Source organism: Enhydra lutris, unplaced genomic scaffold, assembly GCF_002288905.1.
Source record: "Enhydra lutris kenyoni isolate GAN:26980312 unplaced genomic scaffold, ASM228890v2 scaffoldscaffold5, whole genome shotgun sequence".
NCBI classification, from domain to species: Eukaryota; Metazoa; Chordata; class Mammalia; order Carnivora; family Mustelidae; genus Enhydra; species Enhydra lutris.
In genome coordinates, this window is record NW_019154089.1 from 981,875 (window position 1) to 1,006,818 (window position 24,944).

At 40.9% G+C, this 24,944-nt stretch overlaps 2 protein-coding genes across 2 annotated transcripts; both read right to left on the minus strand.

The window, feature by feature from the left end:
• Positions 1 to 1,734: 1,734 nt before the first annotated feature.
• LOC111141265 (IgA inducing protein) lies at positions 1,735 to 7,380 on the minus strand. The gene has a single exon (XM_022493714.1). The coding sequence runs from the start codon at positions 2,053 to 2,055 to the stop codon at positions 1,894 to 1,896; it is 162 nt and encodes a 53-aa protein (XP_022349422.1). The 5' UTR covers positions 2,056 to 7,380; the 3' UTR covers positions 1,735 to 1,893.
• A 5,826-nt stretch (positions 7,381 to 13,206) lies between these two features.
• On the minus strand, positions 13,207 to 22,432 carry LOC111141108 (purine rich element binding protein A). The gene is made up of 2 exons (XM_022493447.1): positions 22,218 to 22,432; positions 13,207 to 16,462 (listed from the first exon to the last, which is right to left on the minus strand). The coding sequence occupies exon 2, from the start codon at positions 16,316 to 16,318 to the stop codon at positions 15,350 to 15,352; it is 969 nt and encodes a 322-aa protein (XP_022349155.1). The 5' UTR covers positions 16,319 to 16,462; positions 22,218 to 22,432; the 3' UTR covers positions 13,207 to 15,349.
• Between the last annotated feature and the right edge of the window lie 2,512 nt (positions 22,433 to 24,944).

The window sequence follows — 24,944 nt, forward strand, 5'->3', positions numbered from 1 at the left end:
CCTCCTCCAAACAGTGACACCCTCAGCTTTAAGTTTTCATAAGCAAAGTATTTTTACTGGAGTGGTGGCTGTCAGATGTAGAAGCTAGTCCAACAGCTAGTCTGATGTTCTTTACAAAGAAGGGCTACTTTAGCAAGAAAAAAAACAGTAACAACAATAGCAAAACCTTCTCAGGATTCACCCAGGAAAGTCTAGAACTGTAATACTATGATCTTGAGATATTTTTATAGCCATTTATCAGTTTTTAGAATACAACCACTGTCACATACATTTAAATACACTGAAAAATTCTCTATGGTGTGACTTTTTTTTTTTTTTTTAAAGATTTTATTTGACACAGATCACAAGTAGGCAGAGAGGCAGAGGGAGAGAGAGGAGGAAGCAGGCTCCCCGCTGAGCAGAGAGCCAGATTCGGGGCTCCATCCCAGGACCCTGAGACCATGACCTGAGCCGAAGGCAGAGGCTTCACCCACTGAGCCACCCAGGCGCCCCACTATGGTGTGACTTTTGCAGGAACCTTGTCGCTGTAACTACTTGCTCCAAGCCTCCTTCTATCCAGCCTGAACGTAAATGAAAGCGTCAGCAAAGGTAAAATGAGGAGAAAGCAGAAATAATACTTCTAACTATACTCCTAAAGGCTGGGGAAAATGTCAGACACCTAAGGCCTCCACTGGTTTTTGAATGAGAGGACAAAACTAGGATTTTTTTTGGTCCAATAATCTGACCTTCTATAAGAAGACCTCATAAAAACTATTCTGAAGGATCACACCTGGGCCACATTTTCATTGGTAACTTCACTCTCTACCACTCTGCTCACCAGAAAAGCAGTTCTGAAAGGATCTTTAAGCACAGCCTCTATTTTCTACATAAGATTCTCTTCATGTTTTGTCATGTACTCTTTGGTAAGTCTTCCACTACCCTAAATCAACTTCAAATTTAAAACGACAGAAGACTAAAAACCCTTCCATGGGAAAGGAGCATGATGTATGAAAAAAGTTCTTCTTTTTTCTTCAATTGTGATGGGCTAGGTTAACCATCATACCACGAGAGAATTTTATAAAACTGACTCAGGGCACCTGGGTGGCTCAGTCAGTTAAGTGTCTGCCTTCAGCTTAGGTCATGATTCCAGGGTCCTGGGACTGAGCTCCATGTCTGGGCTCCCTGCTCTTTGGGGAATCTGCTTCTCTCATTCCTTCTCCCTTGGCCTCTGCTTCTGTACTATCTTTCTTTCTCAAATAAAAAAAATCTTAAAAAAAAAAAACTACTCAAAAAGGCAAGTCATTCACATAAAGTCTTTAGAAATAAGTAAATGTGTTTTAAAGACATTCGTTTACTTTTTTAAAGATTTATTTATTTGAGAGAGGGAGAAAGAGACAGGGAGAAAGGGAACACAAGCAGGAGGGAATGGGGGAAGGTGAAGCACGCTCCCCACTGTGCTCTGGGGCTCAATCCCAGGACCCTGAATTACAACCTGAACCAAAGGCAGATGCTTAATGATTGAGCCACCCAGGCGCCCCAATAAATGTGTTTTAAAATAAAATAGAAAATAGAGTTTTCCGGTGTGAGAAAACACACTTAAAGCTTACAGCCAATTAATGATCAGGCAACTATACCTGTTACTGAGTCCTAAAAAGGGTTTCCATCTATCAGGGAAAAAAAAAAAAAATGCAAGAACAACCAGATTCCCCCCCAAAGACACTGAAACAAAAGACTGATCTGTTTATATAGTCACATGAAAAATAAACATCTTTATTTTTTTGCCTACTTTATTTCATTTTTTCAAATAAAATTTAAATCTGTACAAAGTATACTGTTACAGTATATATTTTGTAAGAATCAATGCCTAAAAGAATCACAATACTTCAATAAGCAGTACAGCAGACCTCGCTAGTTTCAGCTTTGATATTGAACAAACTCAAGCCGGCTGATGCACAACACATTTGCTTGGTTTCCACATGGTGAGTTCCCAGCACTGAGATGGGAGAACATGACAGCAAGTATGGTTATATTACAGCCCGACACACTGCGCTTCTTCATGTGATAATAACTGCACATATTTAATACAGAATGCTCAAATTTACTTTTTAAATTGCATTTGCTTACTTCTTAGTTGGCAAAATTCAGCATTCTTAATGGGGTCCCCAAACAGTGCAAATTAATGATATTCTACTGTATAATTGGCACATTTCCAATAAGGATTAACTTGTAAACTCAAAGAATATCACAACTTTGTCCTAAATTTTAACTAATATACATCTGGTCCATTTTAACCAAAGTCAGTTTGGAAAGATATTAAAGAACAATTCTATTTTTGAAAGGATACTGTTTTGACCATTCTTTAGAGAAGTAAATTTTTAAATTGTCATTAAAATGTTTTACTATAAAAATTTTACAAACTTGATTAGAAATTTCAAGATTATGATTCACAGCAGACAAATACAAACTTTATATTCCAACAATACCTACTCTTAGACTTTCAAACAGAGCACAACCATGTCAGCCGTGTTAACTAAAATTCTGAACGGTGTACTAAATTTATAAGTGGTGCTGGGTCTAGCAAGTGTAAATACACAGTATATTTTAATGAAAAGAATTGTCTTCTTTATACTTTATTTGTTTTCCCATAAGGAAACATTAATGTTTACATTCTTTAATAAAGTTAATCTTACATCAGAATATAACTTAATACTGTCAGCAACAGGGACCACACACAGTAAATAAGAAGCACATTTAAAATAAGTCTGAATTCACATAGATTAACATTTGTTGGTTAATAAAATATCGACAGTATTACAATCTTACAATATTTACAGTAAGAAAAATCTAGAGTAATATATACCTTTCACAGCAGGATTCCTTTTTTTTTTTTTTAATTATTTCTTCCAGTTTGGGATTGTGTATACATGAAAAGCTCAAATAAAGCAACTCTGCAATATAATCTTAAAATAATGGCTACTGGGGGGAAATTCTATCACAACCATTGAAAATAATGGTGACTTTTCACGGAGTCTGTGGCATCTGAGAACCCAGTTAATTAACCAAAGTCTTGCCCCAACCAGCCTCAGTTACCCAGATTAAAGCTGCAGAACTCCGGCCTTCCCTGACTGCTGAAAACCCAACAGATTTTCTCAACATGCTATAAGAAAAGAGGGAACTAGGTTTCAATTCACACCTCGTGGCTGGAAGGCTCCGGCCAGTGCATATTCTCCAACAGTCTAAAAGGGCCCATTTCACCTCCAAAGCATCACAAGAGTTCCCCTCTAACGACAGGGCACTTTGATATGGAGCTTACTCATTCCTCAACTCTTGTGCATTAAGATAAGGCATGAACGTGGCCCATATAATACACACCAGCATCTTACTTGGGACCAGGGCAAAGAAACAGACTAATGCAGTTTGCACTGAGGTCAACAGGGAAAATGGGAAGCGATGCAATTTCCAATTAGAATGGCAAGAAGAAGACCCACATCCCTAAACTGGAATTTGGCCAGGGCCTCAGAGTTAGCACCCCCTCTCTGAGTACCACAAGCGATTAGGATGTGTGCTCTGGGCCTCCTCTGAGAGAGCATCTACAGTAAGTAATACCATGTGGGACATTAGTTCAGTGATGACTCCCAAGAAAACAGATACAATTCTTGAATCTGGGGCTGTCCACAGCACCTGAGGTCACTCATCTGAGCTGTGACCTGTCCCAACCCTGCTTACTTTAAGAGATCTGATGGGCACAGAGCACTCAGGGATATGGCTGCTGGCTACTTTGGACTCTAGATCTCACAGGTAATCAACAGGTATCTGGGATTGAATTAGCAAACTGTACCATAGCTCCTTAAACAGACACTGTCAGGTTTGAAATCATGTCAAGCATGAATCTTCACTGTCAGGTCAGAAATCAAAGTGGGTATCTTCCCACATCAGCCAAGGTTATTTTGTTAAAAACCTTAGAGGAGTTGGACAGTTTTTCATGTTCCAAGTGATTAGTTTACTTATTTCAGTCAAGCTGGATTGACAAACCAGACTGATCTATTTAGTTAGCTTTGTTTTTTTTGATTCTTATGTATGTGTTTAACCCAAAGCTGTTGTATTTGGGCTAAATACTCTGACAGAGAAAATTCAAACAACAAAAGTTTTCAGCAAACTTCTGTGGTATATTGTTTTTGGAAGTCAATGCAAGATCTAAAGGTATTTCTACCCAACAAAGTCTGTTTAAGTGTTTAATGTTATTTCCTTTTTGGTCCTATACAGAATGCTATGACTTCTATATAGGTCTGAATGCTGCTCCATGTAGATTCCTTCTGTATATCTAAAAATATATACTTTTCAGTAGTTCAATACATGGTTAATCTTCCCACAGAGGAAGATTTTTGTAATCACAAGTTGCAAAGTAGAAAAAAAATCTCCTTTCTAAGAAAGGAAATATACTTTCCTATTATACACTTTTGAAGAAGCCCAAAGGCATGCACCAAAAATCATTATGAAAACTAATACATGCACTAAAATGGTGTAGAGTTAGGACTTAAAGTGCTGATTTCTCAATTTTTAAATTTGGAGAAGACATTTTGTCAGTCGTTGACTCAAAAATCTCCCCCCACCCCACCCACCCCACTCCATGGCATCAAGAGAGAAGTAAAAAGTATGCATAAATCTTTAAACTATTCTTTACATAGGGGAAAGGACAGATACAATAACTATCCTATTTATAAACTGGATTCCCAGTTTTAAATAAAACCAATATTTACTGGTAAAAATTGTCAAAGCTAATACATCCAAACAAATGTTACTAGTAAATAATGTTCTACATAGAGAATAATTTACTTTGGTTTTATGTACCTTCTCACAAATAATACTGGTGTCCCATACATCACCAAACTGATGTGTTCCAGCAAAGTTGTAAGGCAAATCTTTTTTCCCAGTGACATCTTTTTTCCTAATAGACAAAACTAAAATCTTTTGGTGAGGAAGGGGTTAAGATAATGGCTAACCCCGTGGCATCCTGAGCATTGTGGTTTATCAAACTCTACCCTCCTAGAAGCTGTCAGGCACCCTGACCCCTGCCTTGAACCAGGAATGGCTCCCACGTCTAAAGATGCCCTGACTCCTTATAAATAGCTCTCAGAACATTGCTTCTTTTTTCCTTCTGTCTGGATGTCTAACAAAGCTGGTTGCAATGTCACATTTTGCTAGTAGGGGCCACCATCTAACAATAATTCCAATCTGAAATGTTTTAAGCCAATAGTTAATTCTTAATTTTATCAATTAATTGCATTAAAATTTTCTCTACAGAGTTTATACTTAGAGCAGAGATCCTTATCTTGGGTTTCAGATGTGTGATGCCCCTGAGGTTGCATGTAAAAATTATCTGTGTATGTGCATTTTTTTTTTTCCTGGGGAGAGGGTCCATCACTTTCATCAGATTATCAAAGGTTTCTGTGAAGAAAGGGGTTACAAGGACTTAGAGGGATACCCGTAATTCATTTTATATTAGGGTTGGGAAATGGGGGCAGAAAACTAAAAATGGCCTCAGAAAAAAGGGGCCAAATTGCTGATCTTTTCCCTTTATTCAAATTTGGGAAATAAGTGCTTCAACCTAAGAAAAATAATTAATTAAGCTGATTAAACTCCATTAAAAAATAATCAAAGCCACTTTCTAAAATATTTTCATTTTCCATATATGGTAAGTTTAGTCTCCAAGAAGAGGTTTGGAGACTGAATTTTTCTCTTTTCCCTAAGGAAATTCATAAACACAATGCTGATCATTATCCACATTTGAAGATCTGACAACCTAAAACTTAAGACAACTCTAATACTATAGCCTTTATGATTTTGAGTAAAGGATTATCTAGAGTCAAATACACATTTGTCAATCTTCATTCCCCAAAATTGGTCCATAGTTAGACAACTATTGGGCACAATTCCACTAGATAAACCTAAAATTTGAACAATGGAAGTTTAACTTTCTATCCCAACTGAAAACAAAACCACAAGGTTCTACAATAAAGTCCAGCCACAAACATTCACACTATGTCATAGAGGACTTACCCATTTCAATACATCACTGAATTTTCAACAGAATTTATAAACATGAGATCGAGAATGACTACCAAAACATGCTAAGAAGAGCATGTCAAGAATTAAAACACCACCCTGTGCGCACCCCCCCCAATCGAGAAACACACTCAGGCATTCCAAAAATAAACCAGATCCTAAAGAGAGGCCTCTCACTCGTTAAAGTATGACGCGCCCAAAAGGATACAGGGAAGGGACTATAAAATGAAATAATAGCGTACAAAAATTAATTTTAGCCAAAACACATTCTATTGACAAAACTATCGACCTTTTTTTGTTTTTTTTGGGTTTTTTTTTTTTCAATTTCGAACACTGTGTTGCACAATCTCACTAAGACAAAAAATATGTTCACAGGTATACATTTTGTTCTCCTATTCTTCCTAGAGCACATCTTGAGGTTATAAGAATGCTTCTAGTTAAAATAAAGTCTCTTATCCCTTGCTGCCCTCCCCCCCTCAAAAAGTGAGTGAACCTTGAATTCCAAAAAGGAATATTCATTTAATGTAATTATTTCAATATCAGTTATATCACATAGACCATGATGAAACTCTATGAGCATTATGGAAAACTACATAAAAGAGGGAGCTGCCACTTGCCACCCACTTAGCTTCCAGCTTTTTAAGCCACTACCCAGCTAGACTCAGATCTCATTGACTTCAGTGAAAATAAATCAACACTCCAAAACCAGGCCATCTCAGGCTGGAAGCTGGAACTCAAAGACATCGTTTCATATACATATATATATATTTTTTTCTACCCTAAGCTTTCACTTTGTCTATTCAAATAGTTTAATAAAGCTCACATTTACAAAGGATTATATTGGCAAATAAAGGCCCATATTAAAAACTTTTATCAAAACAAATTTTTGTTCTACATAGCTAACACTAAGAAATATTTTCTTGGACTTATAAAGCATATTTAATTGCATATAAGTTTTGCTTTGGGTGGGATATTGAAATAATTCTGTAAGAAATTAGAAAAGACTAGAAACAAAAGTGAAAGTGACTAGTCTTAACTTTCAAAAAATCAAGTGCAAAGATAAATAGTGCAAATAATGAAAACTAGAAATTTTATAGGCAACTTTACATCTTTCCTGCTTTTGTACTTTTACATATTGATAACTCTATAAACCCTAACAACTGTATGCAGCATGGAAATGGGCTATCATTTATCTCCATTGACTAGACTCGAGGAATCCTTTTGAAGGCAGTCATTTAAATCACTGGTTCTTGACTAGATTTGGGAATTCATTTTTTAAAAATAATTCCTAAGGGAGAGGCTATTTAAGAAGGCTTTGCACAGATTTAAACAAGTTACAGAATGTAATTGTATCATAATTTAAAATTGACAGGATGGGAAAAGCATACTAAATGCTAATTCTAAAAAATAAATTATAATAATTTTATTGTTAATGAGCTTGGCATTTGTGAAAAAAAAAAAAAAAAAAAAAAAAAAAAAAAAGTAACTTTCCAGATACAAAATAGAACCTCTTTTTTTACCCAAGAAATTTTATCACTAATATATACAGATTTGGGTAAAAAGTCCATGTTAAACTAAAAAGGAGTCCAAATATATTTGAATTATGTAATTAAAAAAACAAAATGTAATAGTAATTCTTCATCTTAATTAAAAATGTTCCTAGGATATTGGGAACAGAAATCTAGACACTACCAGTTCACCCTACGAAGAACATAAGAACTTCCAAGATATATTAAATTATATTATTACCTGCCACTAATGAACACTTGGGAATTCCACAATTTTAAAGTAACAGAGAAAATGGGAATACAAACAGAAATTTGAGTTTGGGGAGGTATGTTGTCTAATTTCAGAAATATAGTATTACCGAGGGTCACAAAGTCCACAGTCTTAAATATTGGGAATGCAAATGTAAAAGATACCTAAAATTGCAGTTTAGTGTTTTTACCTGGTTTACTCTCCTCTTGTAAGAAATTAATGTGGACCAAAGGCTCAAGGTTCTGTAAAATGAAGGTATGATATGGATTTTGTGAACTAAGGACCATTTTGAAAAGTAAAGCTAAACTACACTGTAACATGAGCCCAGGAAAATAATCTGTATAATAAATATTTCTGATAGTTTAAAAATAAGTGAAAAAGTTTGAAATTTTCTTATCTTCTTTTCCTCAAAATAGTAAGTCCCCAGTACCAACAGGCTTTGACCAGAAAAGCTGTCATTTCACTATTGTGCTACTTAATTTGTCCAGAAAAGCAAACATCCTACACCTGAAAGCAGATTTGTGCAATGCATCATCATCATCATATCTAGCTACAGACCAACAGCTTTCTCATAACCAACAAGGGACCCATTTTCTCCGGCTTTACTGAAACTTCATTAGTGAAGATCAACTTCATTGTCGTTAGCAAACAACGCTCATTTAAGACTCCACCTTAGTATCTTTTCCTACCTAAAATTTCTCCCATTTTACCACCAGACCATTCCCTTATCTAACTCTCACACTTCAAATCATGAACACATTGAACAGTTCCCTTTCTGCTCTCAAATTTCCAAACCATAATAAATCTCACCCCCCAGTAACTTACCTAAAATACACATACTTCTTACTCTCTTCAATACATAAATTTTTTTAAACAATTTCAATGCCCTTCAGATTGCCAGCTTAAGACTATGGGGAAAATAGCACTCAGAAAAAACTGCCCAATTACCTCATTATACAGAACTCTTTCTGGGATCAGTTAGCCATGTTCTAAGGCAGGAGCCAGCAATTTCTTTACTTCCCTCTTAAAGGGGTAAGTTTGAGTGTCACTGGCAGGCCTATGGTAAGGAAAAGAATAAAGAAGGAGAGCAAAACAAGGAAAAAGGAGAATGGGAGAAAAAAAAGCCAAACATATATGGTAGGGATGTAGGTCAAACGCCACCAACTACCTACACTGGAAATTGCCAATCCATTCCAGCTGAATGGGTGCTTGACCCAATCCCAACATGTGTCTAATAATTCATTACCTGATGCTCATTACTGGTTGAGCTAGTCAAGGTGAATACATAAGTCACCTGTCCCATAAGTTTGCTACTTCACAATAAGGACATCCTAAGTCCTCTAAGGATCCTTCTGTTTTAATGCAGCTTAGACTAAAACACACTGTTAAGAAGAGTACTTCCATGATTCTCAAAATTCCAGAATATAAAGGTTTGGTCCTTGAACTTGGAGGCCTCTCAAATTATTAAAGTGCACCCTAAATCAAGAAAATTAAACTTTTAGCTTAATTTTTTCCTATGAAATGTTACAAAAATTTTAATAAGCAAACTGCTAATAGTCATCAAAACAAAGCATGCTTTCATGAAAATTCAAAAATCTTGCAATTCCAAAATGAGTAAAATATTTCTGGTCCTTAAGAATTAATTTTATTTTACATAGAGGATCACCACCATGTTTCTACCTATCAAACAAGACAATTTTCCACAAAAGCAAAGCACATCAGGGGGAAAAAAGAAAAGAAAAGAAAAGAAAAAAAAAACAAATATCAAACGTAATATGGGGACAAAATAAAAATACATAAGTAACTATGAAACTTTTTTAAGAAAAATGTTTCTAACAAATGACCTTTGCCATACTCAGCTTTCCTAGAGACATAAATTGCCTAGACCACTCAACATCAAAACTTGGTAGTCAGTTTAGCAGCTGTAAGATGACAAACTGTTGGCTTGAATCAATCATATTGTTTACTTTTCACTTGGTTGTTTTTGCATTATGAAATTCTACCTGACATGATAATGCTAGTTTAGATGATCCTCACTTAACCCATAATAATGAAATTTGTTTGAAAAGAGCCTGTCAAATGGCTTAGGCCTTAAATTCAGGTTTTTAGGATAAAATAACTCCCCAAATATTAAAATCAGGTTTTCTTAAAAATATGTTGCAAATTCTCTATGGTAATTAATGCAGCTGGGTGAAAAGAGTAATTTTAATAGCAGTGATCATTTTAGTTTTATAGTGTACTCTATTACAAATGGTCTAAATTCAGTTAACTTGCAATTAAAAAACCCAGAAATATTATAATTTATGATTTAGAAATGGGTAAATTTTAACAGAAAACACAAATAACTTGTGAATTTGCTTACATAAGCAATTCCAATAAATTCTTTCCTATTCATTCCACTCTCACGAAAAAATATTTCTCTCTCCAAATTAAGATACTCAGATTTAAAGATATTCAACTATAAATGTTATACTCAGAGTTATCACCAATTGTTCCAAACCTAAGTTGCTGAAGATTTCCCCCCCTTTTAAGCATCCTTTTATATAGAAAGCAGGATCTCATTCTGATATTGAAAAAACTCAGAAAAGGGAAAAAAGTCATTAGATTTGGTATCTCATTTTTTTAAATGGGGAAAAATATTAAAAGTATGTTCACTTACAAAGAAAATGAATTGTGGAGCTATGAAAACAACTACAGCAACAATTTCAGAAATCTCCATTCTAAAATCATGTGGTAATCTGTGTGTGTATGTGTGTGTGTGTGTGTGTGTGTGTGTGTGTGTGTGTAAAATATGAAAAAATGAGTGGGAATATTGAAGAAAAGAGGGCGAACCATGCGTGGGAGACAGAAGTAATAATCATGCCCATGGTGGGTTCACCACAGCTGGCATATACTCAAAATGTCATAAAAGAAAAATATGTTTAGAAAGTTTCAACAGTGCCAAATGCAAAATGTTACAGCACAGCAACAATGAATGAGATAATCCCCACAAACATCAAGTTCCATATGAAAACAGGAAGAAAAAAATCGACATATGCATCTTCTTTAATATACCAAATCTTAATTGACTTAAAGATCATATAAAGTGCTTGGGCCATGGTTACCCACCCAGATTCGCATTATCAACAGACTTATCTCTTCCCCTCCCTTCCACCCAAATTTAGTAGTGTTCCTGCAGAAAAAGGATAGCATTCCTGTATTAATAAGAATAAGAAATGAAAACAGTGAGTACAACTGATATAGATCCATTGACTTTTATTACAAATGTACTTGATCACTTGGCTTCAAAAAGTTTAAAATCAATACCCTATTTTCTGTATGCCAGTACAAAGCAAACTGTTTTACAAATTAAATACCTAAAAATTTGACAAAAATATTAAAATTTGATGAAAAACAATTATAAAAATCCTTAATCTCTCTCTCTTCAAAAAAGGAGGCAGTCTTCCCAGTCCTATTATACAATATTAATAATATTCACCATTTTTAGAATAGGTAGCTAAATTATATTTTTCTGTTAGCATACAAAACTCTTAGACTAATAGATTTCATTTGTATATGCTCCAGTTAAGTTTGTGAATGCCATCTGATTGCAATATAATCAACTATCTTTAATTGAGTCCTAATTTACACTTATTTAATAATTTGCATAGTTTAAAAGGGATAAAGGTTATTCTACAACTAATTATCATAGGCTATTACAGTGCTATTTTTCAAGGCAATAAGTATTTGCTCCCAAATGAAATTATCTGTCTTCTTTAGGCAGGGGTTAAAATTACTAGCAGCTTTCTCCATTACCTGAAAAGTCAAATTGGAATAGTTATCCATCTCTAGATGTGAAGACCTAAAAAAACATAACAATATATTTTCCACTTTGAGTCAAATTTCAACCCCTGCATGGGACTAGAAAGTGAGACTTTCAAGGTTTTTATTTCCCTGTTGGTTTTGGTTTCTACTCTCCATGGCTTTTAGGAAGCTGGGAAAGTTTGTCTTTCCTGACTCACATTGTCTCTCCTTTCCATTTGGCAAATATTCATCTACCTTCAATCTGTATCTAGTAGAGGAAAAGCCGACATGGCTTTTCTTATGAACTTCCTTTGTTGTCAAAGGCATGTATAATGATTTCTACAGTTCTGGTTAGTTAACTTTAGCTCCCTCTGTGGCTGGATGACTGCTGCTTCTAACATCAGCATGATAAATAGGAGGCACAAATAAAAAATAGCTTAAAAAAAGATTTGGTGATTTAAAAGAAAAAAAAAACAAACAAACAACACCAAACACACACACATATATGGGCATTTCAAATCTGGTGGCTGATCTCTGGATTAAATTACTTGACAGTGTCTCTCATTTTAAAGAACGTAAATATTGCAATGCATTTCAAGTTTTCTTTTATACTTAGGCAAATAATATAGTTTAACCAAGCTCTTGGACCTTAATCGTAAGACAAAGCAGATCATTAAAAATAAGGCATACTTATCAGGAATTAAGTTTTGTTTGCTTGTTTTGGCACATTTGATCATACTGTCTTCTAGGAATAACACATATGGTCAAATATACCATCTCCTTTTTCATTTCAGCACAAACAGGGTTTACCAAATAGTAAAATAAAAACAAGGAAAAACTCCAACATAAAACACTGAGATATAGAACCTTGGTAAAGTACCGAGCACCTGGGAGGAAGGGCCAGTAAAGGATGAAACAGTAGAGGGAAGGGAAGGTTGGAAGGGTGCTTGGGGAGGTAAAGTAAGATGCAAAAAAGAGCATCTTTACAGACACTTAGTCTTTTCTAAGATCACCTCTCAAGTCTTAAAAGATTTGCATGTGGATTTTTTTAAACCCACTGACCATAAATCAGACACTGGTTTCAAAATCTTAGTAAGATTGTGTTTAACTGTTATAGTGTAAAGATAGTTGCACAATATATGTGCTTATTGATCCGGTAGGATTCCAAGCAGAATCTGAAGTCTGTAGGTAAGAAAGGCTTCACTTTAGGTAACTCTGACCCTAAAGAAAACCTCATGAAAGAACTCGCATCTCAAAGAAAGGACACTTTGCCTAAGTTTGCTGTGTTTTTGTTGACTTGCACTACTTATTGCTGGCTACTATGAAACACTGATCTAGGAGTACTCCAACAACCTGTAGTACAAGGCTTAACTTTTAAGAAGCTATAGTAAACAAGAGACAAAATCAAAGCAATTCTCTTTCCTAACTAGTAACAGCACAGAGAATGCAGTCTTTTCCATATCACAGTAAAAGTACAGTGAACAAAACAGCTCAACAAACCTTAAGACAAAAAAGTGCAGGTTATTAATGTTTACATGCAGTTGATAAGCATTCCAAATGTCACATTATGCACTGTAAAAGCTCAACTTTACTATATGGAAATAAGAAAAATGCACCTTGGGGGAAGGGGAAAAGCAATTTAATCATTTCCAGTGATTTTTGTAAGTAAAGAAATTCCTAACTATTGTACGGTCACCTCATATTTAACATCGTATGAATATTAAAAGCAAACAATTTAATGGGAAAATGCACAGTACAATGGAAATAGCTTGTTATTCAACACATACAGTAGATCTCAAAAACAAAGACAACACACTCAACCAGGGAGCTTAAAATATCAAATCAAAACCCAAAGAACCAGCAGAAGAAAAAAAAAATCCTTCAAAAAGACCAGTTTCACCTTCCTAGGCCAATGCTTTACAATGTGAGAAGCACTGATACCTTCCAGCTCCTACAGGTGGTGTCTTCTACATACAGCAGTAAGATCTATATGGCTGGATTGCCAAGAAACAATTCCATTCCCAGAACTCTCTCTGTCAGACAAGATCCTTTTTTTTTTTTTTTAAACCAAAATACTTTCTACAGAATTCCAAACCAAAATGTACTGTTTAAGGCATCTTTTTTTTTTATAACATTTTCTCTTCACTCAAAGATGATAGTCATGCAGCAGTTTAATGATAAAAATATATTAATATTTTACTATACAGCAGCAAGAAGTTAGTTGTCAATTAAAAGCACACGAACATCTTTAAATGAAATCCTGTAAAGACTATCGTTACAAACAATTTCAGTTTGGAGGACACCAACTTGGTAAAGTGCTCTCCTAAGCTTTGCATTTTCATACCCTACACCTTGAATTATAGGAGTTATAGAACATACTTTTGATAGAAGGCTTGTACACTTGGGGAACACAAATACATTTAGCATATAATGTAGCCAGTAATAACTAGCACCACAGCTACATGGAAATCCTTTACACATACCAACTTGGCTTTCACTTTTAAAATGAAACTCAGAATCCATGGCTCAGTAGGATAACTATAATTGTGTTGCTCTGCTTTTTAACAGGTCTACATAAGTTAATAGCACTGGCAAAAATCAAAGAACAGCTTCAGACCTCTTACTAGTTTAGGAGACAGTGCTAGTGACCACAAATAGACTCGCTACCTGATGTCCAAGTACAGGTTCACTGGAAATTGCTGCACGTTAGTTTTTAAAATCTTTCTACACATAATAAAAAAAATATATTATGAACGATACATCTCATATACACAATAATGACAAAACACCTACTCAGTCAAAGCAAACAGATGCAGAAAAATATTATGGGAGATTTCCTTTATCTTTCTTTCTCTTTTTCCTTTTACTATTTGAATAACTTTGGTTCCAACCGTAAAAATCACAACTTAGCAAATTTCATTTAAATGCCTTTTTTAATAATTTCTTCATGTTCACAGAAGTTTCACTGACCATTTTTATATGTTTAAGGTCCAGATGCAATGCATATTGTATAAAAGAGAGCACTTATTGTTTACCTTGCATGAATTAAACCTACGTACCTTTAACTCTACAAACTTCTGCATAACATTTAGACAAAGCTCAGACACACAGCATGCCTAGCCCTCATATATATACACATCTCTAATCACAGGTATATAGGGTGTCAAATATACTATAATAACCTCCATGTAAGGTTTGAAATTTGGTAACAAAATGAGAAAAACTAAAAATATTATTTTACGTGTTCTAAAATATCTCTTTTTTGTGCTAAAGTCAAATGTTAGCTCAACATGAAAAGGACTTTTATATAATTCAGCAATATTATAATCTTGACCATTTTGCAAACACTTTTAATAATAATAGCTTAAACGTGTACAAAAGTTCTTGGTTAATTAGGGAAATAAACACTCAGTTCTTTATATTTTTTAATCAAGTAGGAAACACAGTTCATATAATGTTATTACTTTTTGTATTTTTTTTGTTTTTTGTTTTTAGCAGCTGCTTACTGTTTTATATGGTGGATAAAGTGGACAACATCCAGCGATGGGTGGCAAGTCAGGAAGAGAAACTGTCAGTTGGTGGAGGTTCTGTGGGTGGTGCTCCCTTGGAGTTAACAGTTATTTCTTTTTTTTTTTTTTTTTTTTTTTTTACTTTTTTTCTTTTTATTTTCTCTCTTTCTTTACAGTATATTTTCTGTGTGTGGCTGTGTGTGTGTGTGTATGCATGTGTGTGTGGGTGTTTTTTTTTTTTTTTCCATTCAGTTTGATCAATCTTCTTCCCCTTCTTCCTCACCCTGCAGCAACAGGGTGGCAGCGGCAGTCTCCTCCTGCTGCTGCTGCTGCTGCTGGTGGAGCTGCTCACAGGCAGCTCGCTTCTCCCTCTGCTTCTCTTGAATCTTCTTCATCTCCTCCGAGTACTTGCAAAAGGTGTGTCCGAACTTGGCCCACACCTTGTAGGGCACGGTGATGGAGTTGCGGTAGGTGGGCTTCACCTCGCTCACTCGCATAAACACGCCGTACTTGTTGGAGCCCACATCGAAGAAGAAGCGCTTGTTGTCCACAGTCAAGGAGGTGCCCTCGGGCAGCTCGGCCGGCTCCTCCTCCACTCCGTAGTCATCGATGAGCTTGGCCAGAGCGTCGCGGAACTCGATGAGCCCCTGTGCGGGCAGCGCAATGGTCTGGCCCTGCGTGGAGCCCAGGCCGGGCCCCCGGTTGACCGTCTGGCGGATGCGCAGGAAGCGGCCGCGCTGGTTCTCCTTGAGATCCATGTAGTACTTGCGGTTCTCGCGCACCAGGAACTCGCTCTTGAGCGCCCGGCGCGGCTCGTCCTGCGCCTGGGCCAGGTCGGGCGGCTGGCTGGGGCCCAGCTGCGCGTAGTGCTCGATGAAGTCGCCCAGGTAGTCGCGGAACTCCACGGCCACTGACATGGACAGAGTGAGGCGGCTCTTGTTGCCGCCCGCGCCCACCTCAGCGATCTTCAGGAAGCGGCCCTTGGCGTTCTGCTTCACGTCCAGGTAGAAGCGCTTGTTCTGGATGTCCACCCGCTTGGAGGCCAGCTCCTGCGTCTCGTGCTGCAGCCCCCCCGGGGCCCCGCCGCCGCCGCCGCCACTGCCGCCGCCGCCCCCGCCGCCACCACCTCCCCCGCCGGAGCCCGAGCCCGAGCCTGGGTGCCCCAGGGAGCCGCCCGAGCCCAGCGCCGCACCGCCCTGCTCGCTGCCGCTGTCTCGGTCCGCCATGATGCTGCGCTCCGCCGCCGCGCCGCCGCCGCCGCCTGCCGCTCCGCCCGCCGCCTCAGTCGCCTCAGCCGCCGCTGCTTTCCCTCCCCGGCTCCGCCTGCTGCCGCCGCAACCCCCACAGCCAGTCAGCCACTCTCGCGAGATCTGCGGGAGAGACGAGACCCGGTAACAGGGCACTGACTCCCCAGTACAGTAGCAGGGCGCCCTACTGTACGCGCCCACCCGCCCGCCAGCACGTGACATGCGCCCCGTCCCTGATGCCAGCCCCCTGCCCGCCCGCCCGCCAGGCGGCGCCCACCTGCCGGCCCTCACCCCACACCCCTGGCTTGGGGGGGGGAACGCGCCGCGTCGCAGCTGCTGCCGCCACCACCACTGTGGCTGTCGCTGTTGGCCAGACCCTGAGCGGCCTCGGCCCAGGGAGTTGGGGGACCAGGGGTTAGAAGGGGACTGCCATACTAAGCACAGGGATCAGGCCTGAGCTTTGCTTTCCAGTGACCCCAAAGAGAGGATGTGGGGGAAGGGCCTGTGAAAGGCAAGTGAGCCCGCAGCAGACAGGGGACACCAAGTCACGGCCACCCACCCCTGTGGGCCCCAGCCAGACTCAAACCCAAACCCAGACAGGCCCACCCACTGCCTGGTTGGGCTGTCTCCTACCGCAGAGCCCTGGCCGCAGAGGCGGGCAAAGAACAGGAGAGATGGTGCGGCGGTAACCCTTAGCGCAGAAGGGGCTGCCTGGGATGAGGACGGGGCGCCGGCAGCAGTGGCGCGGAGCAGCAGACACCTAGCCCGTCCCTCCCCTCACTCCCGCCGCTCCCCCTCCCCGCGCACGGCAGCGGCTCTGGCCTCAGATGATCCCGCTCCCCCCTCCCCCCAACCGCAGCCCCGCACAGTCGGGCGGGCGGGCGGGCGGGCGGGCGCACTCACCGGCGGGGGGGAGCCGAGCAGAGGACGGCAGTCGCACCAGGGCCGGGGTGCCCGCAGTGCCTGTTCGCGTTGGCTCTGCCCCCCCCCCCCCCCCCAGCAACAATCAAAAAGAAACCCCACACTCACCCAAAAACCATCAACCAGCCCCCTTTGGGACCACAACTACCCGCCTGCCTCCCCCTCCTCCTTCCGAGATTTGGGGAAGGGGGGCACCCTGCTCAAGGCTGAGCCCAACCTGGGTTGCCGGCCAGCTCTGCGGATGAACCAGGCCCCGCCGAGGCTTCAGCCCCCGACCCACTCTTGTTCCCCCACTGGAAGGACCCAGAATGGAGGAGAAAACCAAGCAAGATTTAGGAAATTCACGAGCTAAAAATGTCAGGAATTTCCTGGGAAACGCAGTTCCTTACGGGTTTCATTAACGCAGGTTCGCTCGCCTGTTTTACCCCTCCTCCCAAAAACTCTTATTAAAGTGTCAAGGAGAGCCCCCACCTCTCAAAAAGTAAAACATTAAGTGATTAATGGTTTTTAGGTGACAGCTAGGTTACCAACCACGAATTAACCAATGAATCTTTGGACAGTGACTGCTAAAGGGGGTGTCTGGTCTCGGAAAGGGGCTCAGAAATAAGTGAATTCCATCTTTCTAGATCTAAGGCATAATCTGGGGCCTGTTTCCTTTCTCCTAGATATACAGCAAATGCTCATACCCCTCCCTGCAGTCTGTAGTTCTAACAGTTGAGGGAAAGCTAAGGCCTATCTCCAGGGGAACCCCAGCGGATCCCCCTTACACTCTCCTTATCACCTTCTGCACCGGGCTCAGGGGATACAGACCTCACAGCCTTACTCCTGGCTTTCTCAAGCATGGATTGTTGCCTTCATCCTTAGAACAGTGTGTCTGTCCCATTTGTGGGCTCCATTCCCACTGAACATCCCTCAACCCCCAAAGTAAGGAGTCTTGCCTCCCTCATTCAGCCCCAGAGACAGCTGAGTACATAGCTGCGCAAGCTTCCTGGAAAACGAAGGAGTAGATCAAGTAATGATCAAGAAACCCAGACCCTTCTAGTACATAAGCCTTGTCAATGACTGAGCCCTCAAAGCCTCCTAATATATCCTTTCATCACCTAGGCAAACCTGCCTGCGAAGTATTCACAGCTTCCCTTTTCTCTTAGCAAAGGTCCCATTCTACCCATATTAGCTCCTTTAGTTCTGGGTTGATGTTTGCTACTTCCCGCTAAAGAGCAAGAAACAGGGCAAAGCACGATGGCTACCAAAGAGCAAACTGGAGTAGTCCTGTGGGAACCAGCCCCAGAACCACCCACCTGTCCAGTAGTCCCTGAAGTGATTCCCTGAGGGGGAGGCCCATTCTGAGAGACAGAAATCTGGACTTTGGGCCACATAAAAAAACTTCTTAGTTGCTGGGGGCGGAGGGGCATCCTCCGGATTCACGTAGTACCCTTTTAGTGCTGATTTTTCTGAACTCCCTCCCTTGTCCCCAAGTCTGCAGGGAATGGGAGAGAAGAACTATTGGCGAACTTCCGACTGCGCAAAATTTCAAGTGAGAAAGAGCAGTGGCTCCTCCAGGCTCACATAGTAGCGATCAGGACCCTGGATAGACCCTGTCCCCAAACTGGGACAGAAAGGCTTAGTGGCAGGGTCTCCACACAGAGCAGGGCGGGGTATTACATTTCCAACTGTAAAATGAGGCTAAGATCTGTATAAGTCTGATCTACAAGAGCTCCTGCTCTTCTTCTGGGGTTTACCTTGCGCAGAACCAAGCCCTTGCCCCTTCAAGAGAGTTCACAGCAGCAAGAAGCCCAATGGGACTGCGAAGAAGGGACACGCGCCTCCCATTCTTCCACACTAATGACTGCTCCCTCCAGGACAGAAAACTACGGTTTAAAACTGCTCGTCTTCTTGGAACAACTTTAGAGTCTAAATTTCTTGCTCTCTGTCCCCAATATTTATATCCAGGGGTTCTGAAACGGTTTGAGTTTGGGAACACCCTGATTTTCTTAAAAGGTATCTGTCACCAGAAACTGAGTTCTTAGTTCCCCAGCGCAGAGGCAACTGATGAAGTTTCTAGACAAAGCACAAGTTAAATATCATTTGCATGCTTACACTGGGAATTTTAAGCCCAAATCAGCAAACAACTGAGACCTGGACCTCTCCACATAATATGCACTTACTTATGTTACACTATTTGTTATATATGTATAAAATTTTTGTCATTATATATTACCAGTTTCTCTCCTATTTTACAAATGTATCTAAAAGATAAAAAAAGTTAACAATGGCTTTTCCAAAATAATTCAATGGTAAATTGGATATTTAGTACATTTTCACTACTCAAAAAGTTAATTTCAGGATAAGCCTGTAACTGTGGGGCTTTGGTCGGACTGGGGAAGGCATGGTGGTGAAAGGCGGCTTTCCTTAGGCTACAGAATACAGTAGTCTTAACAGTCTGGGAGGAATGAATATTGACTCAGTGTAAAGCCTTAAAAAGTTTAGAACCTTAAAAAGAATTTCAAAGTTAGATTTGTATCCTAACATTGAAACTCCATTAGGAAATCTGTAGATTTGAAAAGTTTAGAACCTTAAAAAGAATTTCAAAATTAGATTTGGATCCTAACATTGAAACTCCATGAGAAAATCTATAGATTTGAAAAGACTTCTAGCCATTTGCTAATTACTTAAATAATATACTTGGAAAATGAAAAGTCAGTTCTAATGTCTAGCTTTTTGAATTTGTTATTTTGAAACAAACAGTTGTAAAATTAAACTGATGATTTCAATACAATGTAGAAAAGGCAAATGGTAAACGAAATATATTAACATGCAGCAAAATATAGGTATTAACTAAAAATCATCAAATAATATTCTATTTCTACTCAAAGTTTGCTTACTTTAAAAAACCTGATAAATATCTTTAGATTTCTTGTGCTCTTTTATTAATACTACACACATTTTGAAGAGAACAGAGATTGCTTTATTTTTAATCCCACTATCTCTATGTCGTTAACAAACTCTTACTAACAAAAAATTGTTCATAAGTGAAACAAACATTAGGCAGAACAAAAAGGAAAAAAGCCTCAGTCTTCCTCAGCCTTAACTACGGGTGATTCTGGTGATTCTGAAATAATCTAATTCAGCTTTAGTCTTTAAAAGTAAAAATTAACACATACGTATAAAATAAACTTGGAGGGGGAGAATCTACCTCTGGGTAATAAACCCTTTAGATTATGGAGTTCCCAACAGAAACAATATGCTGATTAATACCACAGATTTCTAAAATAAAAGAGAATATTAGAAATTGTGTTGTCAAGTACTACTTAGGGTAAATACCTGTCTTAAACTAGACAATTATCTTCAATACTCAAATCATTAAAACTAACTGGAATGTTGTACTGCAAGGGTTTAAAGTGGAGGAATTACCCATTTCTTCTCAGGGCTATCTATCAGAAAAATGAAGGGTAAAGTAAATGTTAACGTTTAACAACAACAAAGACAAATAGTAATAGTATTTCATCAATCATTTTTTAAAAAAGCATTATCGTCCTCCTATAGCTCACCTAATCTTTGAAATTATGCCTCTCCAATGCTATTTTAATGTTTAAAGATATGAATTAAACATTCAAAATCTGAAGAGAATCCTCGCACTTCACAAAATGTTTTCATCTTAAGCATTTGCAAAAGAGTTAAATAAACGTAGCACACATTCTAAATTCGATCAAAGATTCTGAGAACCCGACATTTTATGTACCCAAAAGGCCCAAACAGAACCGATGCAAATGTCAATAGCTCACTCTCTTCCGGCTGATACTTAAAAGGTTTTACTAGTACCCAAAGGAATGAAATCAGCAACTCTCCACACTCTAGTCAACACTCCAATTTTCAAAGCCGCAATTCGCAAACGTCAGTTTGGGTTGGAAGCAGTAGGGGTCTTGAAGTAATAAAAAAAAATTCCTTTTCTCCTCTGACAGTCTACCAAAAGATGTCAAACCAAATTCCGTCTATTGTAAAGCACTGGGACCTCCCTTCCAAGGACACGGGACACAAACATAGACACCAATGCCAAAAAGCTCTCCAAAAGCACCTGGCCCGACAGAACGAATTGGAACCCTTAAGAGGGTCCCTCACAGACAGCGGAAATGAAGGTGGCATTAATTCAGGGGTAGACAGCAAGGAGCCAAAGAAAGTTGCCCTAGCCGGACTTGGGCCTTCTCTACCCAAGTTCGGAAACAAAGCAGATGTATTTGTGGAGGTCCCTTCTACAGACATTTCAAACCGCCTCCGGAGCCCACTGTCACTCAAAGGGAAGACCCTCCAGCTTCGCATCCGTTCCTTTTGCCCCCAAACGAAAGCAGAGGAGACTGTTGAGCTGACCTAGCTCCGAAAATGCCTTGTTCGGACCACCCATCCTTGGGCCTGCCTTCATCTGCGATGTCAGCACCAATGTATTATTTTTTATTTTTACAACGCATCCTGGGCGAGTGTATGCATTGCGGGGGTGGGGGTTGAACAGAGAAGAGGAGGGGTTGGTAGTGAAGCCTAGAACCCTCCTTCCTCTCCCCTCCTGCCAGGGTTGCTGTGCAGGGAGTGTCGGCCACATTTGGCGCACTGTCCCAGGCCCGGGGCGAAGGTGGCCAGGGGAAATGGGGCTTAGGGATTGCTAAGCAAACGTCACCATTGGTGGTCTACAAGCGTCTGCGGAGGTAGGATTGTCTTTTTTTTTTTTTTTTTTTTTAAGGGGCGTGTGATTTTGTTCTTTTTTGGAGGTGGGAGTTCGTTCGTTCGTTCGTGCGCTACGGGGGTGGGGGGGAATGTTGCTGCACTGCCAGAGTCCCTGGAGGGAGGGTGCGAGGATGTCTACGATGGTACAGTAATTATTCCTGGGGTATACGAGCGCAATTAAAGGGGACGGGGTGGGCGGCACCTCGAGTTGTGGCAGTGCCAGCAGGGAAGGTCGCGAGGGGCTTACCCGGGCGGGCGGGCGCTGTCCTGCCGCAGGTGAGGGAGGGCGCGGGCTGGAGGGAGGGAAGGCGCGCGCTAGGCAGGCGCTAGGCTGGCGCGAGGAAAGGGGGAGGGGGGGAGGAGGGCGCGCGCGCGCACACCTGTCCTGGACAGCGGCGCGAGCCGAGCGGCGCCTCAGTCGGGCTCTGCCGGCTGAGGAGGAAGGAGGGCGGGCTGGCGGGCGGGGGCGGGACGCCGAGGGGAGGAGGAGGAGGCGGCTCGGATGGCTGGCTCGGCTCTCGCTCGTTCTCCCTCCCGCGGGCAAGTCCGGCTCACACCCTGCTTCTCCCGCTCACTCACAGCCCCCTTGGCTCTCCCTCCTCCTCCTCCTTCCCCTGCGGGATCCGCTCGCCGCCGCCGCAGACGGCAAGTCGTGGCAGCCAGACGTCGGCGCGTAACCCGGCGCTACGTGCGTGACTCCGAGCGACGTCAGCGCGCGCTCCGCGTTACCCACCATCTCTCCCCCATCCTCCCCCCGTGGCTCGCGCCCTCCGCCCTCGCGTCCCTCCGTTTCAGTTGCCGCGGCGGCGGGCGCGGAGCGCGCTCCCTCCGCCCCCCTCTTGCGCGTGCGCGCGCCTTCTCCGCCGTTGGCGCGTCAACAGCCCACGGCCCAGGCCTTGAGGCGCGTCTGAGGAGGGGGCTGCCTGTGGCCTCTTTGCCCGCACTTCCTCCACTCACCGCCCGTGGCGCCCCTAGGAGGACTTACTCTCGTTAGGCTTTGAAGGCTGGAGCTAGGCTCAGGCGGGGCTAGAACCCCGTAGGGCCTGCATCAGCTCCAACTTAGGGCCCTCAGCGTCGTTATCGGTGCAGCTACCACTCTGTCACCCTCTCCACCCGCCCTCGTTCCGCCCGCAAGTCTCAGGAGGCAATAGGCCTTTCATCTTCCGGGAGGGTCTCACCTTGGCCTTCGGACGCCCGCGGAGAGGGCTAGAAGGGCAGAATTAGCATAAAGAAGAAAGAGCGAGACCACATTCGGGCTTTAGCCCCAGGAATCCTTGACAGGAAGCGTGGGGTTGGTGCCCAGTCTCCCACGCAGTGTAGGTGAAACTGGGCCCCTTCGAGGGACTGTGACTAAGGACAAAGCCCTGATAAATATTATTTATGCGTCCTTGGGCTGAGAGGAGAAAAGTGTAAGAGGCGAGTTAATTTTCATAAATTGCTACGCGAGGGCGAAATGCAGAACTATAAAATTTGTCCTTTAAGAGTTTTCTTGAAATCTTAACAAGTTTGACAAGATTTTTGGTGTACGGTAACTTTTTCCTCACTTTGTACGCTGTCACATCTCCATCCTGTCACATTGCATACGTGGAAGATGGATCAATTAAAAATTATTAGCTGCAAATAAATAGAAAGCTGCCTTACCATCTTTATCATTATTTAAATAGGTCTCAGAGAAGTCAGCCTGTAGTTTAGGAAAATTTAGTCACTGTCCTAACTTATTTAACTGAGTATATTTTATTTTGAAGTTACCTTCCAATATACAGTAAAATATGCCTTTATTAGGCAACATTAGACTTTTAAACTCACTAATTATTAGGACCAGACTTTTTTAAAAAATATTTATTTGACAAAGATCACAAGTAGGCAGAGAGGCAGACAGAGAGAGAGAGAGAGAGAAGCAGGCTCTTGGCTGAGCAGAGAGCCTGATGCGGGACTCGATTCTAGGACCCTGAGATCATGACCTGAGCCGAAGGCAACGGCTTAACCCACTGAGCCACCCAGGCGCCCAGGACCAGACTTTTTTAGGAAGTTTATCTAGTTAAGCCTCTGAGGCAAGTAGGAGTGAGTTGAAATTAACCCCATTTTGTGGATGAGAAAATCGAGTTACAAAAATAAAAGTCGGTTGTTCAGAATTGCAAGGAGTCTGTCACCGACAAAGGGAAACACCTTAGGTCTATTATTGCTTACTTTATCCACTAAGCCAGAAATCCTTCCATCGTTTACTTCCGGGTGTCTTTGGATGCCGTCCTTCTCCTCCTCCTCTTCCCCTCTGTATTTTAGGCAGTGCCTAATGTCTGAAACAAATTTGGGAGGTATTCCTGGAGACCCCAATTCACAGAGGACTCTAAAAGGTTTGAGGTTGGAATTTTCTGCCATAGGAAACTACAGCTGAGCAATAAGTTATTGTGGAACAGTTCAGATTCCGTACTAACTGCAAAATGTTTATTAATCCCTAGTTAGAGGTAAGAAAATTTTTGAGACAGTTTAATGAATGATGGGTCATTTCTTTTGAATTGCTTCTTTATTCACCTCATCTTTAGGTGGCAGCACTACTATATAAATATCCTTAAAACTACAGTCTTCTGCAACTTGATATCCTAGAAGAGTGTTTTGTCCTAAATGCATCCCGCTCTGTTGTGGAGATTAGACATATGAAATCATCCCCGAGAATTAGAATACTTAGGAAGTTCCAGAGGAGGAAGAACAGAAAGCCTTTCAAAAGAGGTTAATACATGGAGTTACTGAAAGAAAATATTTGAAAGGTTTTAAAAAGCTTTTTCTTTTTCTAGCTGTATGAGGAGCAAGTAGCATCTTTACTCTAAACTTAATCTTGTACTGAACCAGCACAAGATAACCTTCCAAAGCAAACCATACTTTATCAATACTGCATATTAAGAATTTTTGTAAATTCTTGCTTATTATTAAACTTGCTAGTTGTATTGTTGCCAGTATTCTAACTACAATTTTATTTTAT

Bases quoted from the DNA above. Each gene is read 5' to 3' on its own strand.
- LOC111141265 (XM_022493714.1), bottom strand. From the start codon at position 2,055: ATGTGCAGTTATTATCACATGAAGAAGCGCAGTGTGTCGGGCTGTAAT.
- LOC111141108 (XM_022493447.1), bottom strand. From the start codon at position 16,318: ATGGCGGACCGAGACAGCGGCAGCGAGCAGGGCGGTGCGGCGCTGGGC.